The sequence below is a fragment of the Centruroides sculpturatus genome, unplaced genomic scaffold (genome assembly GCF_000671375.1).
Source record: "Centruroides sculpturatus isolate CEXI.00-Female unplaced genomic scaffold, Cexi_2.0 scaffold426, whole genome shotgun sequence".
NCBI classification, from domain to species: Eukaryota; Metazoa; Arthropoda; class Arachnida; order Scorpiones; family Buthidae; genus Centruroides; species Centruroides sculpturatus.
The window spans coordinates 124,358-148,782 of NW_019384749.1; the positions used below are offsets into that span (position 1 = coordinate 124,358).

Below are 24,425 nucleotides of genomic sequence, written 5' to 3' on the forward strand. Positions count from 1 at the left end.
CTCCCAAATTTCTTTTGGTAACTCCAATATAATTCTACTTCATTCATAATTGCATGTTTTCATAACGTATCCTTACGCACATTTTTCTTTTCTTTCTTTGCCGTATCTTTGTCATTCTCAATATATTGTAACTATTTGGCACTCTTTCGAGAACTAATTTAGAGCCTTTACGTTCTGCCATTTCTTTGATAATGTTCTTGTTAAAGGAACAGTTTATAACTTTCCTGTTTATAAAGTTTATAAAGTTTGATGATGGCCTATACATAAGGCTGAAAACGTTTGTGTATTGGGTAGTTGCACCAGTGAATGACCACATTGTCAGAAATTTGTTTAAAATATGCGCCACGGCAAGAAAAACTAATCAGAAGCACTGAATTATTGAAAATCAGCTACATTTTGAAATATTCTTTTTCATTGGTCATTCAGAAATGCGTGATAGTGTTTGAAATATAGCAGTTTTTTGTGATGTGTGTAAGGTGTAATCCTGCTTGCATTGTAATAAGGTAAGATCCGTGGGAAAGGTACATATAGCAGCATTTTAAAACAATTATTTATTGATTTTCTTAAGCATTGAGTAAAGAAATAGTTTTATGGATATTTAAAATATGGTTTTAGTACAAAAATTAATTTTAAACTTGTAAAGGAGTGTCGATAGGGGGAAAGAAGAATCAAAAAATGATTCTTCTTCAGTGAAGGAACATTTCGGTCATTTAAAACGGTGATAAAGTTGTATGCGTTATTTGCATTTATGGGCACAAAATTCAATTTCTGTAGATGTTGTTTCGTACTATTGTATGAGTGAATGATCAAAAAACTAACTTGTACCAGTAAGTGACCATGGTTCAAAGTTATGTAGTCATTCATTGCTGCATATTAAAATGGTTTGAAATAAACAATTCGAATTGTCATTTGAATTTATTTTTTTAGATAAATTCAAAATGGTAGATGAAGTAAATAAAAAGAAGAAAGCCTATAGACATTTTCAATATAGTGGAAAAGATTTGTATGCAGCTGTAGAAGCAGTACGTGAAAATAAAATAAGTGCTAATAAGGCTAGCAAAGAACTTCATATTCGAAAAGAAACTTTAATAAATAAATTTCATAAGAAAGTACCAATTGAGCGAGAAATGGGCCCCTCAGCTACATTAATTAAAAAATGGCTAGAACTTTTTCTATAAAGGCACCCTAATGTAGCATCAAAGAATACAGAAGTGATATCTAAAGTTTTAGCAGCACTTTCAGAACAGATAATAAGGGATTGGTTTCAAGAATTATATAATTACTTGAAAAAAAACAGGCATGTGATATACTGCAAAATCCTTCCCGTATCGTCAAGGCAGATGAAATATGGTTGTTCTTTTGTTTAAAAACTGGCAAACTGGGACCTAAAGCATATAAGAACTTTTATGACATTGCACGAGAACAAGAAAAACAGTGTATCCAGTTTTGTGTAATTTTTCTGCAAGTGGTCAATCAGTGGATCCTCTGATAGTGTTTCCATATAAGAGAATTCCAAGGTATATTTCAGATTCAGTTCCAGATGGCTTTGCTGTAGGCAGAAGGATTCAGGATGGATGATAAGTGCCACATTTTATGAATATGTTGCAATTGCCTTTTACCTCTGGCTTTTGGATAAGAATATCAGAAAATACAAACAACAATCATCAAAATCAGTTTACAAAACTAACTTTGCAGTTTTATTCTTTGAAGCTTACGAGAAAGCTTTAAAATTGGAAACAATTCAACATGGATTTAAAACATGTGGTTTGTTTCCTTTTGATCCAAATAGGGTGGATTATTCAAAACGTGTTTTTACTAGGCGTAAGAAATTGTTTTCCGAAAATAAACATGTTTTATCAATTAATTATGGAGAACCATATAAACGTGCACTGCAAATGATAGAAAATGAGATTCCACTTAATTTATCAGATTTCAAGGAAGCCATTGCATCTGATAACAATCAGATAAATTTAGAAAATTACTATTGCAATATTGCCTATCTATGAAACACATTTTTATACAAATTATCAAACTGATAATTTCTATAGCATTGTATATGTGATATTTTTGAATTAAAGACGTTTTCTAAAAATTAATATTTTTCTTCCAATTTCTTAATCTGAAAATATATGATCGAATTACATAAAATTGCTAAAACTCTAATTATTTATTAATAGTCACTTGCGGTCATTCACTAACTCTCAACTGGTCAACTACTAGAGCCGTATGTTCACTCACTAGTGATTTTTAAATTTTAAAAACTTCATGACATTAATTTAATCAATATTACAGAAAATTAAAAATTCACATTTTGAATGAATAGTGTGAGTTCTTGGTAACCAGCAATGAACATCACTTATGTTAAATGTTTGTTTGTTAAGTGATTTTTTTAAAATTTTTTTATCAGGGTGCTTAATTGGTCATTTACTGGTGCAACTACCCTAGCAAATAAATGCTTCTCAGAAGCCTAAGGTATTTATTGATAAATTATTAAACGCATGTTTATTAGTTTAGAAATAGAGAAATAAACATTCTGGTTTGAGTTTAGAACCATTCTAAGAAAGTAGTTTTCTTTGTAAAGGGAATGTCAATAGATGTTTAAAGTATCCAGATAAGAAGCTATTTTAAATATCAAAAAAGAAAAAATAAATAAAGTTATGTTTATTCTCTGAAATCATCTCTTTTTAGAAAAAATGATAATACGAATGAGCGATAAAATAGCTTCGCATATATTTAAAATGAGAAGATTAAATGCAAACTAAGATTAAAGTTAGAAAATTTATTTTATTAAGAAATAACTCAATCTGTACTTCATAAGCATATGTTGGGGATGCTTATGTTGCTGCAGCATCCCTTTCATAACAAAGCAATCAATTTTGTTTATTTAAAATAAAAATGAATATAATAACGCATATTCATGATTTCAATTGAATAAGATTAGGTAATTAACGATAGGATGCAAGCTGCATCCATCTATTGTAGTACACTGAAACATTATTTGAAGAATTTAATTTGATATCGTTAACTCAGATTCATACACTAAATTCGAATTTTCTTATATTTTTCAGCCAACAAAACATTTCCAATTATTGTGAGATGCAGCTTTCTGCTCATTTTAGTTTTGATAACATCAAAATAATTTACTGAAATTTAATTTTTATCATCTGTTTTCTGTTTAATCTATCGTTTTAATAACTTGCAGATTAATTCTTCGTCTTTAACTTCATATTCAGCTTTTATAAAACTGTCACTACATGTGTTGAAGCAGATCATGTAATTCTCCATTCATTCATTTTCCTGTAGACTTTTTCATATTAGCTGCTTTTTCAGTTGCAACATTCGTGGGCAGGATCTTGGTTTATATACCTAGTGTAGAGAATCTCACGCTTCTTTGTCTATGTTACAGTCTATTGTTATATCTATTTCTTGTTCAAGTTCTATTCCTAACGCAATACTGTAGTTGCTATGACATTTTCTTCTTTACTCTTGTATCCTCCTATTTCTTCAGATGTGTTCTCGTCACTTAATTTTATTTCTCCAATTACACGTCCTCTTTGTATTAATATCATCTTTATATTAAACATCTAACTTCTGTAATTATTCTCATTTAACTTGTCGATCCTATCTGCTTGTTGCATATAGACTGATATTTTTTCAACTTGCTTATTTTCGAATATTTCTCCTTTATGTCACTGCTAGCTTCTCAGTTTAATATATTAATATATTTTATAATAATTTTATATTAACAGAAAAATTTCTATTAATATAAAATACAAGCAGTGATATTTCTTAGAAATAACATGTTAAATTTACCACGATAGAAAAGTATTATCCACTCATCAAAGTTATTTTATTGATTTTTCTGATCGAAGATGCTAGCTATTGTTAGGCACTCTGAACAAAACTGTCACAGAATAATTAAATTTTACCTCTTAAAAAAATATAAAATAAAGTTTAGTTAAACGATATTTACATTATAATATTTATTTCTCTTATATTTTAATGCAATATAATAAATATAAAGATAAATAATATATTTAATACTAATTTGCATTTTTTAAATCAGCATATAATATTTTAAGTATTTTCTATTCGTATTAAAATCGACACAAATATTGAAAGTTAAATATTATTGTCAACATGAAAGCATTAATGTATTCTTATATCATTTTACTTATTGTATTTAAATAAAATTGTTTACATGTAAAATATTCTTAAAAGAGCATTACTATAAAATAATTTTTAAATTATATAAAACTTCATGTATTTATATAGCTGAAAGGAAAAAAGTTCGATTGGTGGGTGGAATAGTTCGATATAAAACCGCCAGGGAGAGCCGCAATCGAGTACTTTGTGAAGTTACCTCTTCACACACTCCACTATAAGTCAAACGTTTGTCCTGGCAGCAGCGATATTGCTCCGTTTTGCTAGAGATGATTGCTTTTCTTTGATATAACATTAGTGCCAATGACAACTCCTGTAACAGATTTCAACTTTACTTCCAATGGGAATTTCGAAGAAACTCCTTATCCAGATTTCACGCAAATTTCTGCCGTTTGTATTACTTTCATAGTTGCATACTTCATAGTTATGTTACTGGCTCTGGTAGGTAACGCAATGGTATTCTACGTGGTGGTCAGTAACAGGAAGATGCACACCGTTGTCAATTATTATATTGTTAATTTGTCAATTTGTGACTTTATGGTCGGAGGGTTTGTATTGCCTGTTAAATTATTAGAACTGACGGCTCCTGCCAATTGGGGTGCCATGAATGATAATTTATGCACCGCTATGTCCTATTTACAGACAATTTTTGTATTTGCTAGCGTTTTGACATTAGTCGCTACCTGTTTAGAAAGGTAAGTTACGCATTTACATTTTTTAACATCGTATTCTCTATTACTGTTACTAGTTTGTACGAAAATTTAAATGAAAAATTTATATCGTTATTTATACAAATATATATGCTTTTATATATATTTGTATATGTCTTATAGGTATGTATAAAGAAAGTGTTCAGTCTGAACAAATCAATTCAATTATCGATTATAGAAAACATTTTTTATAATATATTAATATAAATTATGATATAAATTAAATTAAATATATTATATTATTTTAAAAATATTTTCTATAGTCTATAATTGTATTGATTTGTTTACTTCGAAGATTCTTTTTTCAGTTGCATTCGAGCACAATTGTTTCGTCTTCTTCGTCTTCAACTACATGGTTGCTTTAGAATTAAACATTTACTAATTTTTTAATGAATTATTAGATATTATATATTATTTAATAGGTTTTAGATAATAAAATTTTGCTAATCAATTTAATCAAGAAAGGAAATACGGATAATAACATATAGTATATATTATAAATTATGAATTGCATTGTTTCTCTCGATCACTTTTTTCTCATTCTATTATTGTTAATTATATTCTATAGAATATTTCCTCTATTAAGATCATTTTAAAACCTTAATTAAAGTAATAAGCACACTTTCATCATTCTAACTATCAACTATAATTAAAATACTGTAACCTACCTGACCTTTTTTTTGTATTCACAATTCCCATTTTAACGGATTGAAAAGAAAATTATTGCAAGTCACAGTCTACAGCTGAGAAAATTAAATTTTCAGTTTATAATTCTTCTAATTTTCATAATGATATTAAGGCATTGAATCGGCGTAAAAAATCAATTCTGCGAAGCGTTATAAGTAATTTTTTAAATTTCTTTTATATTCAACTATTTCTAACTGTTAAAAAATAGATTTTTATTGGTTTAAATATTTTAAAATATTTTAAAAATAGCAATCGAATATGTGCATCACACGTTACGTGTCTTTCTCCATTTAAATTTATATACTAATGTTCTTATTTTGTATTGTTTTCACTCCATATTTATGCATAAAATTAATTATAATTTGTTACTGCGTTCACGAAGTGAGTGATTTATATATTAAATTTTCCTGTATTTACAGTAATGAGATAACCTTTAACATCTTCAATAGAATTCTCGGATGCTGTAAAGGTTCAATGTAAATTTATTTTAGAAATGTGACTTTATAAAGAAAGAGTTTTGACAGAAAACATCTATGTAATATGACTATCTAAATAATCCAATTTTTATAAAATTCAGCTTGATTTGGGAACTAATAGGGAAATCTCGAATTTTCAATTTATCTCTATTATAATCTTTTCTCCTAATTTCTCCCATTTAACTTAATTGAAAATTACTTTCTAATTGAGATATTGTCCAATGAACTAAACATTTTGTTTACTAATCAGTATTTATAATTTGTTTTCTCATTGACAATTCAATTGAGTTAACTGGAGTAGGATTCTTAAAAGATTCAGTAAAGCCAACTACATAAGTGAAGTTATCTAAATTCTTCGACGAAAATTTTAAAAACTGCTAATTGTTTTTGAAGAAAATAGTAAAAATTTAGTATTTATTTAATTAAATTTTAATAATGAATGAGATAGAAACTGAAAGCAGAATAAAATTTTTTAAACTGTTAAACTTGTGTATATTAAATAAATAGTTTTTGAAATATATTAAAGGGATAATTGAGATTTAGTAGAATTGAATAATGTTAAATTTTCTATGCATTAAATAGGCTTGGGTATATTATTTCAACTGTACAGTACAGTACATATCCATAACAAGTTAATGAAAAGCATCACGTTATTCCCATATCATACAGAAGAATATAATATCCGAAAATAAATTAATCATTTAAATTTGTTGTTGAATATTTGTAAAGAATAATTAATATTGCGTGAGTTACATTATAATTTAAACAAGTTGAGGAAATTAATTAATTTAATAAAATTGGAAATTTTATCTATGAAGAATATAAGCTGAACTTTTTGTTTTCTTGCGCTTCTCGTGAGATGGGATGTAAGAAGCTTTTATAAAATAAAATAATTCTTATAAATCTGCTGTCATTAAATGTATTTTAAATATTTTAAAAATTCCTAATTATTTCTTATAACTTCAAATAGAATTTTTAATCAAATTTTGTATACTTCGTCAGTTGAAATAATGTTGTTATAAATAAATTACATTGTCAAGACATTTTCGATTCTAAAACTCCTAACAGATTTGCTAACAGCTTTAATAATTTAACAAATAATTTATAAAAAGTGTTGAAAACTAATTTAACAATTAGAAATAAAAGCGTTTTCAGAATATGTTTTTGAAAATTAAATTAGTAATCAATTATAAGTACAATTTTTATACAAAAATTAAAATGTTAATTAAATAAAAATTGGAAAATAGGAAAAAGATCTAATTATTAGAATGATAAATGCAAATTATAAAATGTTTACCTTCTGTTTAATACTGAAGAAGCCTTTGAAATTTTTAAAATTTTTCAAGTAGATTTAAGTTTATAACTTGTTATATAAAGTAAAAAAAAAAAATTATGTTATTAATGTAATGCTTATTAATTTCGCGTTTTTATCACCAAAAAGGAGTTTCCTAAAACTACATTTCGTGTTTAATTGTATTATTGCAATCACTATGCTTTGGGCTATTAACATCTTGACGTGAAATTACTTCAATACAGTAGAGAGTCGATTATCCGAAAGTCAATTATCCGAAAGAATTCCAGTCGGCAAATTTAAATTTTCGCCAGTGCTGTGGCGCTGCAATCTTTGGCTATGTCTTGGGCTACTCAAATATTTTACGTTTTTGATACTAAATTAACTTCTGAAGTATAATTTTTTATTGTTTTTATATTTTTCAATATATTTATTTTGTTTATACAAAATGAAAAAAATAATTTTTAACGATGCAATAGTCTTCGTTAGGCTTAACATCGACGAAAATTCAACGCAAATCGATACGTAACGGAGAAAAATTTCAACATCGGATAGGTTAATATATTTTTTCGTACATAATCGGTTATCTGAAACATCGATTTTTTTTTCTCGAACAACCCCAGTCCCCAACTGATTCGGATAAACGACGCTCTAGTGTACTTAGAGAAATAACTTAATTCTGCTATTGAACATGGCTTTTCTCAATGTATAATGTTCAATTTAATTAAAATATCTTTATCGATAAAGTTTTATATTTACACATCACTTAACTGATACTTTTTAAAAATTTTTTTATACTTATATTCGCAGAATTATTGAAGAACCTAACAGTAATATAGAACAATACTTTACAGTAGTAGTGGGCAACCTATGGGTCAACTCTAGTCTGCTGTGGTTTTCAAAATATATATATTGTGAATGGCCCGCAGAATAATACATAATATTATAATTAAGTTTATTGTAACTTTTTATTATACAGCAATTCTTTGTGTTGGTCGATATGTCATTTTTGTGTACGTCCTTCTTTTTGACAGTTTTTACTGTCTTTTTCAATCAACTCGTTGATTGAAAGAAGACGAGAAAATCTTGCTTTGTTCTACAGATTAAGGAACAACAGACAGACAGAGGGAATTAGAAGGTCTACAATTTTTTCAAATTGCAGCCCAATAAAAATCCTTTCATTCTCCTAAAGATAATTACATGTGTTTTAAAATCGAATCAATTATGTAATCATAGAAATAAAAATCACTAAATTTTTAATCTAAAAATCATTTCGATTTTAATAACATAAATACTTCAAATCTAAAATTATATAATGCATCACTAATACATCGTTTGAAAACGTTTAAATCGTTGAATAATTTAGATTTACAGTAATTAGTTGTTTAGATGTGAGTTACGTTTAAATTCGTGCCTGTTGTTAAATGAGATTTAAATACATGTTGTTGAATATACAGATAAGTGCATATCACTAAAGTTTCTAATTTATATACAGAGTATCCCATTTTAATTAGTCACCCAAAATATCTGGAAACGTTCGGGAAACGTACGAAAAAAATGTTGTAGACCGAAAATGTTTCGTATCAGGGGAGACACGACATGGCACTACCGGTTTCTTCATAGGTGTCATTACTGTGGTTGAAACTTAATGTTCAAATGGGAAACTTCCATTCTTTATCACAAATTTTAATTCTAAGAAAAAAGTAAAATACAAGGTGTGACAATAACGTTCGGTGAATGGAAATGCTACTGTTAATGTGAGAGATTTAGAAAAGTGAAACTACATGCAGAGTATAGCCCGGATATTGCGCTAGCAAATCGGGACTTGTTTTTGACTTGTTAAAACCTGTAGCTTAGGCACTTGCATTATTTTACATGAGATGTGTATACAACGGTTGTCATTAGCGTGAAATAGAGCAACGAATCACCATGTTCTGCTTTAATTTCGTTAAAACTGAATCAGGAACTCATGACACGTTGAAAACTGTTTACGAAGATGAAGCAGTGACAAGAGAGTGTTTTTAGGATTGGTTCAAACGTTTCCGTGAAGGAAACATATACCATGAGGCTCCTTTCTGTAGTGGACGACTCTCACAACTCCAATTCATACGATAATGTGGAAAGAGTTCGTAATCTGATATTGCGAGATCCACGACTGAGTACTCGCTTGATGCCAGAAGAACTAGGCATAAACCGTAAAAGAATTCGTCAGATTATGCGCTCACGGAAGAACCAAAGCAGGAAAGACTGGACGCATGCAAGGATTTTGTTGACACGTGCGACAACAATCCTGAAATCTTGGGAATGATAATAAGGGATGAGGCCTGGTGTTTTCAATACCACTCAGCAACGAAAAGACAAAGCATGGAATGGAGATGCGTCAGATTTCCAATGTCTCAAAAATGCCGGTTCGCAAAATCGAAGACGGAAACTTTGCTCATCCCCCTTTACTTTCCCGCCTGTTATATATAACAGAGAGAAAGTATGGTAATCGGTCAAAAATGAACCCTCCCCAAGATTTTTATATTTTTGGACTCATGGGACTTTGAAACGACGAGAAATGCAAAAAATTCAGGGTAATTTCTGTATGTATGAATGTTAGTGTGTGGGGGGCACAATTTTGTTCACTCTCTTTGAAGCTTAATAACTCCTATGCATTTTTAAACAAATTTTCCTGAAATTTTGCAGGAAGGTTTGTGTATTAGGAGAATTAATACTATTAAATTTTAGAGACTAAAGGTCGAGAGAGCGGGGAGAAAAAGGGGGTCGTGTTATCTCCAGTAGGGTCAGACTTAATGACGATTTTATTTATTAGCATTTACAATTTTTTTTTTTTTATAAAACTCATCCTTATTCAAAATTAAGTTTGTTTTGCCATTTTATAATAGTTAAAATTGTAACAAATTTTTAAATAAAATATGATAACAGATGGTGCCACCAAATGTTAAAACAACTTGTTGCTTGATTTTTTTAATTCAGTTATGTGCTGACATGCATATCTGATAGATCAAGGTTATCTCAATAACTTTTTTTAATATTAATAGTAATAACAATAGTAATATATTTATTGTACAAAAAAAGAATAAATCAAAACATTTGTATGAATTTTATTCACAAAGACGAGTCAGTGCAAGCACTATTTTCAGATTTTTCATCTTGATGCATGCAATGACTTGGCATTGTAAATAAATTCATACAAGCTTTCGTTTTTATTTATTTTTTTACAATAAAGATATTACTATTACACAGATACGGAGGAATCCACGGTCGTGAGAGCGCATAACTCTTGAATTAAAAAATACCAACGCTCATAACTTGTTAGATCTATCATTCAATCAAAATGTTCCAAATAAAAATATTTTATTAGCAAGGTTGCGGCGAAGTTTTCATCTCTTAAACGTGAACGTGAAACGTCGAGTGCCGCTATTTTGTAAGCGGCGCTCGACGTTTGACGGTCACGTTTTAGAGATGAAAACTTCGGCCGCAACCTCTCTATTTTTTTCGTAGAATTCGAATGTGTAATAAAAATATGGGGGTTTATATTTGAAAATACGAAGTTGATGTTCGGTTCGGCGATAGTAGGGTCACCAGAGAGGAAACCGATAGTGCCATCTTGTGCCTCACAAGATGGCACTATCATTTATGTAGACCAAACATCAACATTTATGTAAAGTAAGAGCAATTCTAATACAGAACGAGGTATATTATAAAATGTTATACAGTAACTGGTAGAGATCTTAACACATTAAATTTTACTCACAAAAGATCTTCCTTCTAAATTTAATGGGCTTAATTAATAAATACATTCTTCATAATAAAAAATAATTAAGTTTTCAGACTTATTGACCATTAACGCGAATAGTTAAGCCATTTTATCTTCTCTTTTATTTACGTATTTTTAACTGCTGTCTTTCCATAAAAAGTGTGGTTTACAATATACTTTAAGAAATGACAATTAGTATATTCCACAGGCAATCTATTAAATATCATAAAGACAGACATTGAAAATAATTTTTGGGAATGGTGAAAAATTAGAAAATATGCTATTTTGCATAATTATTAAAACATTCTAAAAGTTTTTGTTATAGTAAAGATGTTGTTTATTAATTTGCATTATAAAAATGTATTTAATAACGAGCAATTATTTCTTGTGACATCGTCATAATGACAGGCTGCAAATTTTAATCATATTTTAAATTAATTTAATTTAAAATATATGCTCTCCACCTCAAATTAACAGGGATGGGCAGTTGATGGAAAAATACACGACTCCCAACTCCCATAAAAACATTCGACTCCTCAACTCCTGACTCCGACTCTCCATCCCTGCAAATTCGTAGTGTCTTTGCATTGTACATCTTATTTTTCCTGTTAGCAATTGAGAGGACCGGTCATTTATCTAATTCCTTTCAGGGGAAATCTACCAATAAGAATTTATTCAGGAAATTTATCTGGACTTATATAAAAGATTATAATAGTTTATTTGAAAGTAACATCATGTGGAAATAAAGTGTACATTTAAGAATATGAATAAAATAAAAATTGCAGAAGAAGAAATTATGATACGTTTTCGGACATTAGATTTTATATGAAATTCCGGTTTGCTACAATTGTTATTACAGGAGACTGATTTTAAATCAATGAAAGAATAAAGGATAATCTTTTTTTTGTTTTTAATCAGAGAATTTTACTATATATTATGTTTGTCTAAAAAGAAAAATGTTGAAGAAAAGAATTTATTGCCAAATACTTTTAAGACAGGATTGAAAATTAATTTAAATCTTTTTCTTCAAAAGGATTTTTAATGTATATTTAGGGAAAAAACTATTTCTATAATAAGATTTTTATAGTACGACCTACGCTCCTTATATATGATAGAGCAAACAACTTATTTTTCTTTATTAGTCATAAAAAGAATATTTCAAACAGTTTAACATTTTTTTAAAAAAAAACCCTTTTNTAGCGGAGAATGATCTTTCTCAAAATTAAAATTGATTAAAAATAATTTACGTTCAACAATGGTGCAGGAAAGATTAATAGAACTAGCTTTATTATCGATTAAGCAGAAAATTTCGAAAATATTATTGATGGGGAAAAAACTATTTCTATAATAAGATTTTTATAGTACGACCTACGCTCCTTATATATGATAGAGCAAACAACTTATTTTTCTTTATTAGTCATAAAAAGAATATTTCAAACAGTTTAACATTTTTTTAAAAAAAAACCCATTTCTCAATTTTATATAAGTTCGAGCTTTTTTTATAAAAAAGAAAACGTGCTTTTTTACATTAAAAACATATGTTTTTATGTACTTATAAAATTTATTTAATGGAAATATTTCTGCTACAAGAGAAATTTCAAACTGTAATTTACAGCCTTATATATTAACTTTTTTATTGTCACTAATAAAGTGCATTTATTTTGTACAGTAATAACATCAATACTCTGATTTAATTATATGATTCAATTATGACGATGTTTTGTAAGAAAATTAAAGTTTTTAAAGTTCTTTTGTATAATTAAATGAGAAAATTTCAATTAGAACAATAATTTTCATGGAAGTTGATGAAAGTGATTATTTACATTATTATTGTAAATATAGATAAATTTAAATTACACGTATTAAATTAAGTATACTGTACATAGCATTAAATATTTTATAAAATTAACAAAAAATTCTTTATTATTACTTAATTATTTTATAATTTGCTTGGTCTTTCATTATATATTTATATTTACTTTCTCGGTAATATAAAACTTTACTTTCTTAGTAAATAAATAATTTATCGAAATTAAATCTGGAGAAAAGAATTTGAACATTTTAAACATAAAATTTTAAACAATTTAATAAAAAATGTTCAGAGAAATCAGACGACCTCTGACCTCCAGACACTTTTTTTTCTAAGCCAATAATAAAATTTTTAGAAATTTTTAGAGATTCTTAAAGACAAAATTGGTTTTGTAACATTCCGAAATTCAAGTTTTAGCTGCAGTTTTTACGTTTATGATAAGAATTTTTACTTTCCTGGCTTTTATACTTGTATATAACAGAGGGAAAGTATGGCGATCGATGAAAAAATGATCCCTCCCCACAGAGTTATACATTTTTGGAGTCAGTGACCTTGAAACGTCGAGAAATGCAAAAACAAAATTCGGGGTAATTTCTGTATATATGGATGTTAGTGTGTGAGAGTGTATGGGGCACGATTTTGTTCAATCACTTTGTAGCTTAATAACTCCTGTACTTTTTGTCGAAAATTTCTGAAATTTTGCAGGGATGTTTCTTTATTAGGTGGATTGACGCTATTAAATTTTGATAGTTAAAAGTCGAGGGGTGGAAAGACAAAGGGATCGTGTATATCTCCAGTAGGGTTATACTTAATGACGACTTTGCTTGTTACAGCTTTTTTTTTTTTTTTTAATAAAACCCATCCCTACCCTGAAAATTATGCGTTTTTGCTATTTTGTAATAGTTAAACATATAAAAAGTTTTTAAAACAATATATTATAACAATTGGCGCCACAAAATGTAGACGGAAAAGTTAAGCACTCTTTCTAGATATTTTTCTCTTGAAAATGATTACATAGCAAACGAAATGTAGTCATTTACATGACTAATTAAACAACTTTTTAGTTTTTATTATCGAACTGTTTTAAAAGCTTTATTCATCAATTGTCTTTATTAAATTTATTGAACCGTTTAACTTAATCGAGACGTACTTTCTTATTCACATGTTGTTCAAACAGCTAAATGTCTTGTTTCTTAATCAATATTTACTTATTCTTACTTTATTGAGAGAGAAAGAGAAAGAATGAATTGAGTTAACAGGAATAGGATTGTTAAAATATTCAGTAAAGTCTATTAACTAGACAAATAATGTACAGTACATTAGGCGAATTTGAACTTTTTTAAATAAAATACATTTATGAAACTTTCGAGTTTACTTGGAATAAATAGTCAGGGCTGGCCTAGGACATCACTTTCCAAAGGGAGGCATTTTCGATCCACTTATTAAAAGAAAATTTTTATTTATTACAATTTAAAGCAACTAAGCAAATAATTTACTTACTTGGCTTATTCTATAATTTTTCAATATAAATATGTCAATTAGAGCCTTTTATTTTTATGTTGCTCCTCATCGGGATGCACTCACACTCATATCTTTCATGAAGACCGAAAAATAATTGAAATTTTTTTCTACTTTTTACAAGGGGAGGCTCAGGAATGACCCTGTCGGATTTTAACGAATTTGACATATATTGTAATATTACCCTACTATAAATCAAAGAAATTAAAGTTTTCCGTAATCATTATAAGAATCCACAGTAAACGAGTGGGATAAAACCACTGAATGCTAATAATTAGTCTGTGTGTTCGCACCTGAGCCATGTAGAGTTTGCCAGGTTTTCCTAAATACAATGTTATTAATTAATATTCCATTGTTAACCGATAAAGAGTCTAAAGTTACAGTATTTTTAAAAATTGTCGGGATTGACGTTCGATAATAATTCTGATCCATTCAATTTATTCAATGAACTTTTAATTATTAGAAATATTTTTAAAAAGAGAACGTCGTTAGTAGAAGTTTTAAGTTATATTGAAAGTTTTCTAAATGTTTTTATATCTTTGAGAATTCTTTTCACCCTTTACGGGTCCGTTGCTAGCGGAGAATGATCTTTCTCAAAATTAAAATTGATTAAAAATAATTTACGTTCAACAATGGTGCAGGAAAGATTAATAGAACTAGCTTTATTATCGATTCAGCAGAAAATTTCGAAAATATTATTGATGAATTTGCAAAAGATAAGATGAGTAGAAGTCGTTTATATTATGTTTCGTTTTTTAATTAATATATTCTTTAAAACTTTATTTCTTAGGTATTTGTGTCAATGTGAGAACAGCTTTTTTTCTTTTGTATCTGTAATAAATAATCACACGTAATAAATTTTTTAATAATATTTTGTTTCATTTCTATTAACACGCATATCTATGAAAAAAGTGTCCTTTGCCCATTTCTTTGTAAAATTTATTTCGTTCTTTTTACTTTCATACCCTTTAAGTATGGCGATCGGTAAAAAATGACTCCCCAAGATTTTTACATTTTTGGACTCATGGTACCTTCGAACGTCGAGAAACGCAAAACAAAATTTCGGGGGTTTTTTTCTATATGTATGGATAGTGTGTGGGGACATGATTTCGTTTACCCTGTTTGAAGTTTAATAACTCCTGTGCTTTTCGTCGAAAATTTCTGAAATTTTGCAGAAAGGTTTGTTTATTTAGAGGATTAATGCTATTAAAATTTGGTGATTAGGGGTTGTTCATAAATGACGTCGATACTGGCGAAGGGAGTGGGTTATGACAATTAGGACAAGGGAAGAACTAGGGATTGAAATTCAATGGACGTCCGTTTTATTTCATTAAATTTCATACAGTTTCTATATTTTATTATTCATAAAGTGATAAAAATTTTCAGGGGGTTGAGTTTTGTTGGACGTCCGAAGAGGGGAGGGGATAGGAAATTTGAAAAAACGGACAATGCAGGGAGGGAAAGTAAAAATGCCAAGAAAAATGCGGACGTAATTTAAGGAGAGTTCCTTAAAGGTCGTCTGGGTGAGTAGATAATGGAGTTACTGTGTCGTATATCGAATAGGGTCTGACTTGATAACGATTTTTCTCGTTATAAGCATTTACAATTTTTTATAAAACCCGTTCCTACTCTCAAAATTAGGCTTTTTGTCATTTTATAATAATTAAAATAAAAAATAATTTTATTAATAAAATATAACAACAGATGGCTGCACATATACATTTTTTTAATTACTGCCGGGAAAGTTATACAACTTGCTGGATTTTTTCGAACTTCGCTCGCCTCAGGCGGTAGTTTTAGGCGCGCCGGTCCTGTAAATAGTACCAGAAAAATATTCCAGTTATTGGTTAAGAATGCTGAAGCTTCAAAATTTATAATTTTTTACAAATTAAGAAAATGTGTGTTAAAATATATCAATATTTGATTCTATTATGATGCGAATTTACAGGAAACACTAATCACATTTATAGCAGTTTTATTTACAAATAAAAAAGTTCCTCCTTGTTGATTTAATTACTCATATTTATATTTATATATACACTACTATAAAGTCATATTACATATTTATTAACTGGACGGTTGACAATGCGATAATTGAAATTTTGCTATTAAAGTTAATTAGGGTGTATTATTTCAAATAAATCATACACAATGGAGTTGTAGAATGTGAAAAGCATCATTTGAATTTCATATTTCAAACAGAATATTCTTAAATAAATTAACATTTTTTCATTCTACTGTTTATTAAAATTTTAAAATGAAAGTACGAAATAATGAAACATGTAAACAATAACTACAGTGTTGAAATTACATTTGAATTAAAGAGTTTATTGAATTTTCAAAAGCTTGAGCCTTTAATATGGACAACTTTTTTGGAAATTAATTGTATATCAATCAAAATAATATAATTTAAACCTTTTTTATGAAAACAGTATTATTTTCATATATACAACACGTTTGTAAGAAAGTAACATAAGTAGTTTCATAGATAACATAGTTGCATTGCCCAATAAATTGTAATAAAAGTACTATGAATAATAATTTTCATATTTTATTAACATTTTTCTTTTTTTAGCAGCGCCTTTTCTTTTATAAATTAGAAATCAGCATTTCGAGTTTTTATAGTATTTCGGACGTTAATTTTGAATTTGTCTTTTTTGTTTTCTAGATTTCAGATTATATAAAAATGTCAAATTATAAGTAGGATTTCTTAATGACTATGCAGTTATGTATATGTTATTTTAGCTCTTTAATCGACATTCACCCGAAGTTCAAGTCGTATTACCGCACTATGATGATAATTTTAAATAGCTGACATTAAAGAGTTTTCATATTATTTGCGGTTGAAAGAATGTACTGCAGTTTTTTCTTGATTTGATATAGAATAATAATGATAACTCTCTTGCCAGTCACCACCTTGCTGTGGTGAGAGAGCTCAGTAATTATGATGAATTACAGAGCTATGTCAGCTGGAGCATCTGGCATAGCTCTGTAAAGTCACCCATGCCAATGAGGTCTGTGGGAAGAAATGAAACCAAGAGTGACAGAACTCACATTTGCGAAGATCTAACCATGATGATAGCACGGTCCAAATGTAATACCGGCTCGAATGTCGCCTGGGTTAACAAGGTCCGCGCTCGTGAGTTAGGCAGGGGCTCACGTTCGGATAATTTGAAAGTCTCCCTTGGTTACCAGTGATGAAAGCAGCACTGGTCCAAGTATGGCTACTGCAATGCCCACACCAGTTGTGGAAACCAGCCTACTTTTGAAGTTTCTGAGATAATCCAGCCACAGTCCACTAAGACATGAAACCACGCCAACGGATGAAATAGACGTCAGAAACGAACGAGTTTATCATTCGTGCTTATATCATCATCACAAAACTCGAAACCGATAACTGTTACATCACTTGTTTCCACAACATTGTCCTCATCTCACAGACTACAGAAAAAATTGTTGATCAAAAAACAAAAATTATACATAACCTTATACCACAAACAACCCTAGAACATATCAAATAACAAATTGCAAAACAATTACACTAACAAACAAATACTCCCAACATTAACAACAATCACATTATCCATCAGGATCATCAAGATACATGCATTGATAATACTGTTCCTATCACTACTATTTTCATTGATGCTGGCAATATCAACACTTCACTGTATAGCTAAAAAGAAAATGTTATTCTCTACTTCACCAGGTGTATTTAAAAGAAAACAAAAGTGAGTTGCAATGGTTGAATAAAGACAATTTACATCTTTAGAAAAGATAAAATCTTTGTCTACAAAGGAATCAGAATTGAATGAAGTTGTTGTTTCACAATTTCGACAAATTCGATTTTTATTTCGAAGGAATGAAAAATTAAAAATTAAGATAAAGAAACGAAAATAGCTGTTAGCGAAATACTTCATATTGAAAAAATGAAAATTTGGAAAGAAGTAATAAAACTGAACGATTCAGCAATTTTTATTACAATATTTAACTTCATAAGATGTTGCAATAGTTATTACTTGCAGAAAAAGTAATTATTCGGACGTTAAATTAAAAATACGGATATTATAGTTCAAATTGCTTTACTAGACGATCGAAAAAATATTTAAGTTGAAAGGCGAGATTAAACTTAGACAGGAAATGAAAAGAAATTTAGACAGAATGGTAAGAAAGTTGAGATGAAACACGATAAACCTTATGTAAATAATATAAAATGTAATTTTTTTAGAAAGATGAGAGTAGATTCTGAATTCAATATTAATTGATTGCATGAAAGAATACTGATTATTTTTGTGAGATAAGCCGGGGTACAATCTGTAGAAGATGTACCACTTAATCGGCACAAAATCGCAAGATTCGATCTCTAAACTTTTTCTAGGAGAGCGTTTATTTTAGCGAAAGTAGGTGATCGTGTAATCACCCTTTTCCTCGTCAGGATTCTTGACACCAGTCAATCAATTTTGTGATACGCGGATTAACATGCGTGTTGAGATGATACAAAAATGAACCTCTTACGATTCTGAATCAAACTGAGGGACATTTCTTTTTTACAAATAAAACAAAGATTTAATGGAACAAAATAACAAAATTATACAAATAGAAAATTCAAATAAAGCTTTTCGGGAGAGAGAGCTCACAATTTTTATTATAACCATACTACCTCGGTATAACTTTATCTTCTTCTGTCTCTTAAATTTATACTATAGTTCTTTCTTGAATAGGTCTTGAATGGCACATATTTAAATATTTTCTTCCCTATTTACTGATTTAAACTCATTTTATAAAATCTTCTGGATTCGACTTTGGGCGTTCGCCTTCAGGTGATGATATGGAATACGTCTGTCTTCTATGAGATCTTCTGGCGTACTCCCCGAATAATGCTAGATTCTTCTTCTTTCTTACGAATTTCCACCAATCATCAATTGGTATTTTTCCATGTGAACAGGGGAAAAGGGGATTTGTCGAGGGGTTGACAATTCCCAGGGTGACTAAGATTTTTAGTAGATAACGGAAAACAAAAGGATGTTTCAACTCCGTTGAAGGAAGTGGCTTTTATCAGTTTCCCACGTTTAGAAAAACATAATTTTCCCACCAAAATCAAAGAATATTTAAAGTTAAAAATTTAACTTTTTAATTAAATTGTTAATTAACCGTAGGGGCAATTCGCCTCTCACATTTTGTATGTATTGCTTCGTGCTGAGAGTGATAGCTGGTTTGCAAAAATTTTAAATATATGTAATTCAGCTATACCATCGAATTTCCGGCAACTTGAGTGTCCGGTATCTCCTTTAATCTGGACAAAATCACAAGAGATAACTTGAAATTCACGACTAGTTCAATGGCGTTGTGTAGGGCGCGTTTATTTATATTATTTACAGTGCAATTAGTATTGATTCCGCAATTCGTGATATTCTTAGTGTATATTGCTTAAATTTAAACGTGTGTTGATGAGTTATTATTATTATGTGACCACAGTTTGTTCGGCAAAATGATTAATCCGGCAAAGCTTTTGAACCAACAGTGCTGGAAACAATGTGGTGTACTGTACCTGTATAGAAGACTTTTAGTGCAAAAAATAGGTAATGTTGTAATGAAGCTAATAAATTAAATAATTATCTGTTTATTGTAAAAATAAGGTTTTGCTATAAATCAAAGAGATTTTCATCGTGTTTTCTAATTTTCTTGCTAGGAATATTTGTAATATTAATAAAAAACGAGGCAATTATAATTTTATTTCGAATAGAGAAAATAATTTTATAAACTTAGTATTAGTATCGTGATATTTGCTGGAAATTCAGCAGTTCAATTTGAAAATAATCCCAATGCTGGAATCAAATTATCTTTCGTGTGCACTGAATATTATACACATGGTAAATATTGTAACTGAATGTTGGTATTAGTTTGCAGCAATGTGAAAGTGCGATTGTTTATTTGAAGCATTTGCTTCAAAATATAAATATAACAGAAATTAGTGCAGATAAACATAATGAATTTTTTAGATGTAACTACACAAACGAAAATGATTGTTTTAAAGAAATCCAAGCTTTGGTTCGATTTTGAATGTAGAAAGATGTTGCAATAATAACCAATGGTATAACTATTTTCTTAGCATTATTGATAATAATCTTCTGAATTTTATAATTATAAATTTTTAAATATTTTTCGGTTCGTTTGATCTTGTTTTAAATCTTCCACTTTTATACTTAGAAATCTTTTTTTGCAATATGAAATTCTCCGGGTACAGATGGTATTAAATTTAAATTTATTCGATTTAGCTGCAATAATAATCAATGGTATTCAGAATTTCCTAATATGCAGAGGCAAAAGATTAAATTTGGCTGTAGCCTAAACGTAAATGCTTTTGACCATTAACTATGGAATATTATATAAAAGTGTAGCTTAGTAAATTTAGTATACTGTTTAAATTATCGAAATGATACATCTTACTAAACATTACGGTTAACGTACTATACATTGTACATTTTAATTTAATTAAAAATTATGTGACAGGTATAAATGACCGTGTCAGTATGCTCTGACACTACCTGTGACTTTCCGCGACATAGGAATCCTTCCTTTACGAACGAGTATGGTGACTCGGAATAAGAGAACGGAGGAGGAAGTTGAGAGACATCGAGCCGGAAACAATTCACTCGGAACTCTACTTCAACATTAAAACGAACAAGATTTATTTAACTTGAAACTATCGACAAATAAGATAGTAATCAATTAACAACTAAACCTATCTATTCGAACAATTCAGTTAACGAACAAATTTCTGAACTCATGTTTGCCCCAGTTACCATGCAGGTGCCAAAATCTAAATCTAATCTAAATCGAATTAATTATAGAAACAACGTTAATTGAAANAAAGTGATTTATTTAGATTTAAAAAAATTATTTAGCGATGTAAATTATCTTATTTGAGACTCGCTTATTATTGTCGAGACTTAAAACTTTTTTTTATTTCAATGCTCCAGTAATTTGAAAAGGTAGTAGTTATAATTAAAACTTTGCTTTAATTTTGTAAACAGAATTTTAAATAAACCAGCAACAAGTTGCTGAACTTTCCCGGAAAGATTTAAAATTTTGGTGGCGTCATTATTAAAAATTTTATAATTTTAACTATTATAAAATTGCAAAAGGCTGAATTTTTAGGGTAGAGAAGAGTTTTATAAAATATTATAAATGCTAATAACGAATAAAAAATCTTCATTAAATCCAACTCCTCTTGAGATATGACACATGATCTCACTCTATCTCACCACCCTCGACCTTTAAACTAAAAAAAATTGATAGCATCAATACCCTTTATTCACAAGCGTCAAATTTCGTTTCTTAATGTTTACCCAATCGCGACATAGAAATAGATGTCAACGTCCACATACTCACACACCTTCCACACACATTACACATAACACATACATAAATACATTGTTTGTTTTTTACTTTTTTGAATTCAGGAGGTTTCAAAAACTGAAGTTTTGTAAAAAAAAAAACAGGGAGGATCAAATTTGGCATAATTCCAATAATTTCCCTTGTTATGTATACATAATTGCCAGAAAAGCAAAAATGTATCTTCAACTCTTTTGAAAATCGAATAGTAATTCTCCATTTTTCTATCCGATCCATTCAAACAATAATTTAAAACTACATTCGTGATTCAATAGCATCAGACAATATCGTTATCTTCATTATACTCGAGGTATTAGTTTTAATGTTTAGCAGCACGTCATATCACAATAAAACTGAACATTTTGGGAAATACACTAATGAAATTGACTGGTGCGAACATATAGTTTAAACAATCTGCGTAGAATGAATTGAAAATAAAAACTATCGATAATTAAATTATTAATTTGTTAAAAAATTTCATAGGAACTTTATTTAATTATAGAAACTTGCGTATAAGCAGAGAAAATCTACCATCTCTAATAGTGAATGTAATGAATTGTGAAGCTTGATTTCACTTCGGCGAGCAAATACGCTGCTACTCATCTACGTTGTTTATTTCCTCTTACAAAGATATGATCAGAAATGATTAAAGGCTCATTATAACTGTGAAACATTTCCTATTTTTCGTATTTTAGTTTTTCTGGCTTATTTAATGCTCTAATAGTATTAGTTATCAAGAATTCTCCGAGTTTATTCCTCTGTGAAAAGACTAAACATTATTATTAACGCATTATTTGAAACATCCATAGATAAAATGATTGATTTACTATCATCCAGCCATTGCGTAAGAAAGAAGAATAAATTCATGAACTTGGTACATTTTTTTATATTTTTAAGAAATAATAAGAAACGCATTTAAAATTGTGTGTGTGATGTTATCTGTTAAGATTTTTTTTAAAACATTTTATATAAAAAATATTATTATTATAAAAAGGCAAAAATGCTTTTGAGAGTATATATGAGTATTTTTAATTGTAAATGCCAATAACAAAGTAAAATTTTTATTAAGTCCGACCCTATTCGAGATATGACACACAAAACCCATCTATCTCCCTATTCCCTCGACTTTTAACCACCAAAATTTAATAGCATGAATGGCCCTTATATAGAAGTTTCCGTACAAAATTTCGTTCATGAATCTTTATCTCATTCTGAGATATTAAAAGGATTAGAAGTCAACAAATCACTATAGACACACACGTCCCAGAAAATTTTCCCTCTGTCTTTGTGACGTTTTTGGGTTCAAAGGAGTGGAAAACATTAAGATTTGAAAAAACCCCACAGATTCAAGTTTCACAGGAATACAATGAATACAATACAGTTCTATACAAATTACTTTCCCATGTTATATTATACATAGCCTACAGGAAAGTAAAAAGAAAAAAAATTAAAATATCGTATTGTTTAAAGTTATTCTAACAAATTCCTCTTATCTCAAAAGTAATTATTTACATAATTTCAATTAGAAATACTCACTGTATATTTTAAGAAGAAGGGAGTTTTTCTTACTTGATATTTGCATTTCAAATACGCATTATTGGTTCAATCATTATATAAACTTCTCTATCTACGAATGTAAATTATTTATATTTAATAAGAACTAAATTCGGTATCTCGTATTTTTACCAATTCTGAAAATACAGTACGTGATTATCATTTCTTACAGTATTAAATCGGCGCATTTTAAATTAAAGTTTTCAAAGGAAACGTATTGTACGAAAGAAAATGCGTCGATTTTAATGTTATAGAAAATGATAATCAGGTATTGCTTTTTCAGAATTTATAAAAATACAATATATAAAATATATTCTTTACTAAATATAAAAAATTTATATTCGTAGATTAACATGATTATATAATGGTTGAACCAGTAATATATATTTGAAATGCAAATATAAATTAAAAATCCCCCTTCTTGATATAATGCCTAATGAGTACTTCTACTAAAAGGAACAATATATGTACATAAATTAGACTATTTAAAAACTCCTCTCAGTTTTAAATAATAAGAAATTTTAGTTCCTATTTCTTTTTTACATATTGTCCGGATGTCAGCCAACTGTACATATGCTTCAAATAATACATGTTTAGTTCTATCATAGAGGAATAAATTCGGAAAATTCCTAATAGCTTATAATAGTAGAGAGTTAAGTAAGCCACAGAAATTAAAGTATGAGGAAGTAAAAATGTTCCACACATGTATGAGTTGTTATATTTCGTGCCGTATCTATTGATATGTTATAGGAAATTTATAAAAATTATTGGCGATTGGGTTTTACGATGGTTGATCAACATTAAAAACCTATTTTTTTCTTTAACTTAAGGAATATAAATTTTCTAGACAATTTTTCTGAAATCTCCTAACATCTTAGAAGAATAGAGGTGCTGATTAAAACAACAGAAAATTCCATTGCTTCCGTGTAGGGAACAATGGAATTTCACTCTATATAATGTATAGAACGATGTAAGTAAAAAGATAGTGATAGCAACAGAGTAAAAGGAAATTATGTTGAAAAACCTCAGAACAAGATATAAAAATACACATCGATTT

At 28.7% G+C, this 24,425-nt stretch overlaps 1 protein-coding gene across 1 annotated transcript in view; it reads left to right on the plus strand.

Moving 5' to 3' along the window:
• The first annotated feature begins 4,467 nt into the window (after nucleotides 1-4,467).
• Nucleotides 4,468-24,425, plus strand: part of LOC111628524 (QRFP-like peptide receptor) — a 77,845-nt gene continuing 57,887 nt past the window's right edge. Inside the window, exon 1 of the mRNA XM_023372335.1 lies at nucleotides 4,468-4,859. Coding sequence (XP_023228103.1) covers nucleotides 4,468-4,859 — 392 coding nt within the window. The remainder of the gene's footprint in view (nucleotides 4,860-24,425) is intronic.